The following is an 8,725-nucleotide window of genomic DNA, read 5'->3' on the forward strand; positions in this document are numbered from 1 at the left end:
CACTTTCTTTGTATCAAACTGTTCTGCTGCTCAAAAATGCTCACATCTGACCGCTAGCTTCCTCCACTCTCTCCCAGAGCTTCATTATAAAACTAATTAGCTTTACGCCTTTGTAGGTCCCACAATTTCTGTAAGCTATCTCTGCTGCCATCTTTTTTTATTTAAAAAAATGCGATAAAAATATGAGAAAGCAGAAAATAATATTTTAGACTTTGCTAAGCAGTGAATTGTTTTATTTTTAGAACAGGCCTAAAGGCATTATGCTAAGGGCTTGGTGCCCATGGGCATCAGGTTGGTGACCCCTGGTCTATCATAACACCCACATTTGTAACAGCATACAAATAATCAACCTATATTATATACGAGTTTTACATTCTGAAATTGGTAACTAAAAATTTCGCCCTTTTTCATCGACATTCAAGTTTTTTGTAAATGTATAGATTCTATCAGACTGGACAATGGGTCTCTGGCTCTGCTCATGTTTTAGCATAGCATATTTATTTTTTTAAAAGACGTCAGAGCTGAACCAATCAGGGAGGGTGGTTTGCTTTAAGATGGAGCAATAAAAAATATTATGGAAGATCAATCTAAAATCAAACAACCAACACCAGCTCATCCGATGTTAACCAGTCGGAACACAGTGCCAGAAGGTTTTGTTCCCTCTGTGTTCAACCACTGCAGTTAAATTTGTTTCAGTTCAGTTTCATTCAAGTCATTCACTGATTCAGTTTGATCATCAGTGGTTTACTAGTTAATTTAGATTCAGTTGTGCCCGATTATTATACATTTAATTGGTTTTGAATAGGTTTACTTTGATTCAGTTCATAAAAATTCACTCACTTCTCTTCTAAACTACTTAATTCTAACTAATGTCATGGGTAGCTGGTTTCTGTCTCCAGCAGTCATCAGGTGAGGGGTGGGGGACAACCTGGATAGGTTGCCATGGACCAGGACACACAACCAAACAACAGACAAACAACCACTCACACCTAGAAACAATTTAGAGCCTCAAATGAACTTAACATGCATATTTTTATTTGGTGGAAAGAAACTGGAGTACATGCTAACTCCATGCAGAAAGCCCACCAACAACGTTTCTGCAAGGCAACGGTGCTACCTGCTGCACCGCCATGCAGCCTTGATATAAATTCAGTTGATTTTAAATATGTTTGTTTTGCTTCACTCAGTTTAGTTTGAGTAGTTGACTATGATGGTTAGTTTTTTTGGTGAGTAAAATCTGGTTCTGTTTTCAATTTGAAAAAGTTTCTATTTTTACCAAATAATTAAAATCACTCAGCAAAGAGCTGCTAGTTCATTCTGAACTTGATCAGACTTGTGTTACTGTTGCACCAGCGTGTTTTCCTGCAGGTGTGTTACTGACAGTGACCCATGATTGGTTGTTCAAAGAGTAGAAAACTCACTCACTCACTCACTCACTCACTCACTCACTCACTCACTCACTCACTCACTCACTCACTCACTCACTCACTCACTCACTCACTCACTCACTCACTCACTCACTCACTCACTCACTCACTCACTCACTGAACTGCTTATTCCTACAGCGGTTATTGAGTAAGCCGTGGGGGACACCCTGGTGAGGTCTCCAGTGCATTTCAGCGAGAGACAGCCAGTCACAAACTCACCAGTCCACCACCAGGACACACAATCCAAAAACAAACAACCACTCACACCCAGGGACAGTTTAGTTTCTGATCAGTCTACCATGCATGTTTTTGGTCTGTAGGAGGAAACCAGAGTACCCTGAAAACCCACACATGCATGCATCTAAAACAAGGAATGGTGAAACTTAAACTAAAATCAGAACTGTTGTTTGTTTAATGGATCAGTTTTTATGGCCTTTGACCTGGACCTGTGGATTCAGTCAATTGTGCTGAGTGTAATGGATTGTGTTGTTTCTGGGTGTCCACAGTGAAGCAGACATGTCAGAACTACCCAATCTGCCATATTCTTACTTGAGTTCTTCATTTGTTTGGTTTGGTTTATTTAGCTTATTCTAAAATCTGGTCCTGAACCTCCTGTGAGTTCTGTTTCTGGCAGCATTAAGGTTTAATCTGCTTAGGTGGCAGAGTTTGGATCCAAAGTCTTTGGGCGCAGGTGTGAGTGACATGCTATAAGCTGCTGTCAGGAGGTTCTGCCTGCAGCTTCTCAGCAACTGATGAAGGATTTATGACTGCATTTTTCTCTGGGTGAGTGTCAGCAGGTTTGAGTCTAACTGGGTCAGGGTGGAGCTCTGATAGCTGCAGGTCCAATTCTTCTGTCATCCACACTTTGATTTGGATTTAATGAAGAAATCCTCAAATCCTATTTATGACACACAAGCAGGAGTTCTGGTTCTGATTCAGACACATGGCTATAGTTCTGGTCAAGGCTCCGGATCGTAGCTCTAGGTCAGGCTGGGTCAGACACATTTGTCTGGGATGTGCACCAAGCAGAACACAGCAGTAAAAAACAACCTAAAAATCTAAAACCAGAATTATTGAGGAGAACCATAACTCAGAACCAAAACATCCCAATTATGGAAATATTATGTTATGGCCACCAGCCTGGCCTCTTCAGGTGCAGGAGCCAGGATCACCCAGCCCTGGTGATGAGCCAGACACCGCCCCTCCTCCTCCTCTCTTCCAGGCTGCTGAGGAGCACAGCTGAGCTGAATCCTTCTGATGACCCACACCTGGGATAAAAAGGCTGTGCCTTCAGCAGTCTGGGAGTCAGCAGTGCAGGGGTTCTGCTGTGCTCCAGGCCTTGTTTGGGTTTAAACCTACTTCATTTTGATGAGTTTTAACTCTGAGTGATCCAAAAGGATATTTGTTCATGTCAAGTTTGTTGACTCAGTTAGACTTTTATCAACTTTGTTGTGTTTTAACACACCTTCAGTGTTGGTGAAACTTTGAACAAAGTTTTAACCAGGTGTTTTAATTGGTAAGTTGTTTTTTAACTGTTAACCTTTTAGAGAAGTTTTTGTTTAGTATTATTTTAATAATGCTCTTCATCTGTTTGCACCTGTTTTAAAACCTATGGCAATTAAACCCATTTTAAATCCACTTTCATGTTTTTGATGTTACCCCCTCCTTCACACTTTAACAGCACATGTCGGGGTTGTAACAAAGACCCATAAAAATGACTGTAAACCTGGTGTCAAGACAGGGCCCAATTTGAGACCAGAAACCACAAAACCTCCAAGTCCAATTTCAAATTACAATAAAAGTTCATATAAATCTGACAAGATTCAAGCAAAACCGGGTCAAGACCTGACAGGACTTCATCTGAATCAATTTAAATTCATCTGATTCTACTTTTAGTTGATTATTTGCATCTCTGGGTCACATTTGGTTTGGAAGTTAATGACCTCATAATCATTTTTAATCTATTAAATTTCCAGTGAAATCCCCTAAATCTCCACATCAACCCAGATTAACCTGCGGGACCAGGTCTGAAATCACTTAAAATAAATGTGAGTTACACATCTTCTGTAAGTCTGTTGTGGAGAGTTCAGTCTGTTCTGTCGTGGCAGCAGCATCACAAACCTTCTTTTTAAAATCTGAACAAGCTGATGAAGAGGGCTGGTTTTGTTCAGGGGATGGACTTTGAGCCTCTAGAGCTGATTGGACAAAGGAGGAGGCTTCATAAAATGAAGAACGTAATGACCTGATCATCCTTTTTTCAAGACAACAGTGTATCTAGTCTGAGGCTTCTTCAAGTGTGAGTGGGCACCAAGCCCCCACAATGCCGCTCTAAAAATGGTCCCATCCCGGAAGTAAGAAAATTGCAGTTCCACCCTCATCCGCTGGGGGCTGGTGCCAGAAGCGAGCAAATCCTCATTGACTCCCATGTTAAAAATGCCGATTTCACAGCAGAAATAAACATGTTTACAGCCTGGTACCAAAACATGTTTTTTGTCTAAATTATCTAGTTTATACTCATGACAACTCTGAGGGGGGTGAATTTTTTTCTCACTCTTCTGTTTAAGTATATTGAAAGCCTAAAATTCTGTATAATTAATGAGCATCCGACACACGTGACCGCCGCCTCAGACCCACGTGACCACAGAGCTAGCTCCGTGGAAAGGCCTCAGTAGAGCCTCGGTCTGGCCTGGAAACTGCTCCGGCATTTTGAGTCTCTGTGTTTGTGTATTCTTCTTTGGATATTATTGGTGCAATTGTTGGACAAAATGACTTGCTGTGGTATTAATTGCACTAATAGAGCGTCCAAGGAGTCTCCACTTCATTTTTTTCGGTAAGTTAAAATCTATATTCGTATTTTATGTCACTGCTACCTTTAAACTAGCTGAGTTTACCGAAGTAGCTAGCTAACTATCAGTTTAACATGTAGCATGTACTGTTTAACCATGAAATTTAAATGCAAAATACGGTAAAATAATTAATAGGGCATATTTAGATGGGTAATAGGGTAAAACCCAGTGCATTTAAGATAAAAATGGGTTGAAATATGACGGGGCGCGCCGCTTGGGGGGACACTTCTGTGCTCCATTCTTTTATCCGGTAATCTCCAGCGGTCAGGCCGGGCAGGCTGACCGATGCGGCGCCTCGCTGCTGCGGGCTGACCGCTCGTGGAACTCGGAGACAGATCTGACCGGAGAAATACTGCAGCTCGTTTTCGAAGTCTATAGGGCATACAGCGTTTCCCTTAAATCCCACTGCCACGCCGACAAGATCCCAAGTTTCTTTGTTTTTGTTGGCGCTGTTTACCGAAGAAGCAGCGGGAATACCAGCAAGTTTCATCAGACTCGTAAAGTTAGTTTTTGCAGGGGACCCCCTGTATTTTACTGCTCCCTCCTGCAGTCTTCCCCTATTAAAATTTAAAATGTGTAACTTCATGTATTGGGATGAATGACTAATATTCATGTTAACAAAAACGTTAGGTATTTAGGGGGAAAAAACAAAATAATAAACATTATACAGATGTCAAATAAATCAAACTGTAATTAAACTATATATTTTCAAAGTCTCGATTCTGGATAAAATCCAACAACATATGCTTTATAAATAAACACTACACATGGCTTTTACACACACACACACACACACACACACACACACACACACACACACACACACACACACACACACACACACACACACACACACACACACACACACACACACACACGTTACATTGTGATTTCTTAGTAAATATTCTATTTGGCCCTCCATGAGGCCACCACAGTTCAGCAGAACATCGTTGTAGCTTCTTCTGGGGAGAAAAACACTTACAGAAAAAATAAAGTTAACAGCTGAAATAGCAGGAAATAATACAGTTAAAGAGCAGATTGTAGAAGAAAGAAACCCCTGGGTTAAACTGGTCTGTCTACTGCATAATGCTGAACTCTAACATGTGTCCTCAGGGAAGGACCTGATTGGTGTCCAGAACCTGCTGAAGAAGCACCAGGCTCTGCAGGCTGAGATCACAGGTCATGAACCTCGCATCAAGGCTGTCACCCAGAAAGGAGAGACCATAATGGAGGAAGGTAGAGCAGGTCTGGTCCTGACATGTTTCTGAGGTGTCTGCAGGTTCTGGCTCACTTTGTTTGGGTCCAGGTCACTTCGCTGGTTCAGAACCCTCGGCCCGTCAGAACATTCTTATCCACCACGTTCTAACACCAGACCTGTTAACCCAACAGCAACAAGTGGCTCCAACTGACGATGAGACCGGGAAGGAGCTGGTTCTGGCTCTGTACGACTACAAGGAGAAGAGTCCTCGAGAGGTCACCTTGAAGAAGGGCGACATCCTCACGCTGATCAACAGCACCAACAAGGTTCGTGTGCCCTTCACAGCTGAGGAACGACCTCCAGCTCAGAGTGACCATCTCCACACCTGCTTTGTGTTTGTGTGACTTTAGGTTGTTTTACTTGAACTCGCGTCTTTAGCTGAATGAGGATGGAGAGACGGGTCGGACCTGGAGCAGGTCGAGGTCTTGCAGAAGAAGTTTGACGACTTCCAGAAGGTCGGACTTTTCCTCCTCTCCGTCTTCCAGCAGCAGCTGTCAGATCAGCTCAGGTGATAATCAGCAGGTGCTTTTGTCCTGCAGGACCTGAAGGCCAACGAGTCCCGCCTGATGGACATCAACAAGGTGGCATCTGAACTGGAGTCAGAAGGTCTGATGGCTGAGGAGGCTCCTATGGTTCAGGCTCAGGTGAGCGTCACCTGTCTGCAGCAGCTGGTCCCTCTCACTTCCTGGTTTGTTAACTCTGCTCGTCTCTGTTTGTAGCAACAAGAACATCTGGGTTCTGCTCCTGGAAAGGTGCGTGTTGTCCTCCGCCTCCACCAGAACCAGACGTGGTGTTTTTGTTACCACTCATTTGTTTGTTTACAGGATGAAGCCGACTCTAACCCCGGCTTTCCACAGGAGTCGTTAGCAGCACGTTACTGCAGCAGCACGTCATAGCTGCTGATAGGAACCGCTGTGGTCAACAGAACCTTTTCCACTGGAGCCGTCAGCAGCGCGAGTCGGCCGCGTCTCAGGAGCAGCATGTCGTGGCCTTTACGCGCCGGTTCTATTTTCTACGCGCGACGCCTCTGAAACGGGTCAAGTTCGACATTTTTGGGGAAGGAAAGACAGGAAATCGGACGCAGAAATTGAGAGAAGCTACCGAGATTTTCAGAATAAAGAACGTACTGCTTTCCGGTTGCTTTACTTTAAAAAAGGTTACTAACTGCGGCCCCGTAAGAAGTTATTACCTAGCTAGCGGTCTCCTTTGTTTTTCAGGTCCGTATTGGCGATTATAAAACGGACAGAACATAAAACACAAACCATGTTGTAATTTTCTCCTGCTTGTTGTTGTGTTTACTGACGAAGTCACTCGTGTGACTTCGTGCTCGGTCGGTGACAGCTGCTCCCCTGCTGCTTCGCATCTCGTGGGAAGGGCCGAGCAGCAGCTTACGCGAGCAAGACGTGCTGCTGACGGCTCCCGTGGAAACCCGGGGTTAGACGGCGTCACCCTAGAAGGTGAGTTCATTCAGCTGATCAGAGGTCACCTCTGATGGCCGCAGTCACGGCCGACCGTGCTGACATCACACAGGAATTCAGGTGACCCGGCAGGCACCAGGTGCTGGTGAAAGTGGGGACATGTCAGCTGGTTGCCATGGCTACAGTTATCTTTATGCATCTGTATGACTGCTGACTGGTGTGTGTTTCCTGTGACCTTTGACCTCAGACCGTACGGTTGGGCGTTCAGACGACGGCTAACTTTAATTCCATCAAGGTAAGAGGAAGCTCTTCCCTTCCTGTCTGAGCGATCCGTCTCCAGGTTTCCTCGTCCGGCGTCCAGCCCACTGGCGTCCACCTTCATCTCACTGGGTTTGGTTTCTCTCCAGGAGCTGAACAACCGCTGGCGCTCGCTGCAACAGCTGGCTGAAGACCGGAGCAACATGCTGGGCAGCGCCCATGAGGTGCAGCGCTTCCACAGGTACCCCGCACACTTATGCGCCGCTTACGGGTCAGTAGAGTTTGGACCCACACTCAGACGGAGTTCTGATGTCTTCTCAGAGACGCTGATGAGACCAAAGAGTGGATCGAGGAGAAGAACCAGGCCCTGAACACAGACAACTACGGCCACGACCTGGCCAGCGTTCAGGCTTTGCAGCGTGAACATGAAGGCTTTGAGCGTGACCTGGCAGCTCTGGGTGATAAGGACCGCTTCCTTATCGGTACCAGGACCCGAGTTGTCCCTGGAGACACGTTCTTCATGGTTCTGGTGACTCCACCCCAGCCGTTCCTGATCAGCAATCAGCGGGGTGCTTTCCTATTTAAGGTGGATGGATGACACAATTTGACGCCAGAAGATTGCCTCAGTTTTGGTAGTAACCAGCCACTCGTGTTACCTCTAGTGTTCCTAGGATTAATGTTATGTCGTAGTGTTTTTGCTCTTATATTGGATTTACCATTCTTCAGGATTCCTGTCGACCTCATTGGATACTGACCTCTACTCCAGGATTTGGATATTCAACACACGGACCTTATCACCACCCTCCATAACCCACCTCTCATCTCACCCAGTGCCCCATCCACCAGGACGCCCCGCTTCTCTCCACCTCTGCTCCCTCTCCTGCGCTTCCCCCGGCTCTCTACCTCTCCCTCCTCCAGCCAACACATACACCCACCACAGTAAGTCTGCTGAACACCTCTGCCTGCCTACAATGGATTTTGAAACCAGAACCTAAGCTCACCTGTGTTCTCCCTCCTCCAGACGCTGAGCTGTTGTTGCAGTTCCAACCACAGACTTATCTGTGCACCTTAAGTTCCTCCTTATAAATAAATCATTTTTTCCATCAGTTTTTGGTCAGTGTTGTATTCTGCATGTCTTGGGTTAAGTACCTTCCTCCAAACATGACACTCCTCTTCAAAGAGCAAATCTGTTCAGCACATTCTGACAGACAGACCACCATTCTTCTGTCATGATGCTGTACAGGACATTTTTAGAGTTTTTCTTTTTAAAGATAAATAGGATTACATTTAAATAGCAATACTTTCACATTATCATTTTCCCACACTTCTGTATAACTGTATTTTGTTGTTTTTCAATAAAGAATGACAAATTATTTAAGTTTGGATTTGTTGCACACAAATATATATCTGTAAAAAATATCTACAAAGCTAATGTTTACATAAGTATGATTGGGTTTTGCAATACGGCACTATTTTAGTAAGATTTTTAAACCAAGTAAAGTTAGTAAAGAACACATT

The 8,725-nt window shown here is 44.5% G+C and overlaps 1 protein-coding gene across 2 annotated transcripts; it reads left to right on the top strand.

Annotated features, from left to right (window-relative positions):
• Positions 1-5,877: 5,877 nt before the first annotated feature.
• Positions 5,878-8,313, top strand: LOC139070008 (spectrin alpha chain, non-erythrocytic 1-like). Of its 2 annotated transcripts, XM_070551553.1 has the most exons (8): positions 5,878-5,986; positions 6,071-6,175; positions 6,251-6,283; positions 7,197-7,244; positions 7,357-7,448; positions 7,529-7,793; positions 7,934-8,146; positions 8,229-8,313. In XM_070551553.1, exons 2-7 carry the CDS (start codon positions 6,098-6,100, stop codon positions 8,015-8,017), a joined length of 600 nt encoding a protein of 199 aa, XP_070407654.1. In that variant the 5' UTR covers positions 5,878-5,986; positions 6,071-6,097; the 3' UTR covers positions 8,018-8,146; positions 8,229-8,313. The 2 variants fall into 2 exon arrangements, with proteins under 2 accessions (XP_070407654.1, XP_070407655.1); XM_070551554.1 differs by lacking the exon at positions 8,229-8,313 and having other exon boundaries at positions 7,529-7,839; positions 7,934-8,105.
• The last annotated feature ends 412 nt before the right edge of the window (positions 8,314-8,725 follow it).

This window comes from Nothobranchius furzeri, chromosome 5, assembly GCF_043380555.1.
Source record: "Nothobranchius furzeri strain GRZ-AD chromosome 5, NfurGRZ-RIMD1, whole genome shotgun sequence".
Classification (NCBI taxonomy): domain Eukaryota; kingdom Metazoa; phylum Chordata; class Actinopteri; order Cyprinodontiformes; family Nothobranchiidae; genus Nothobranchius; species Nothobranchius furzeri.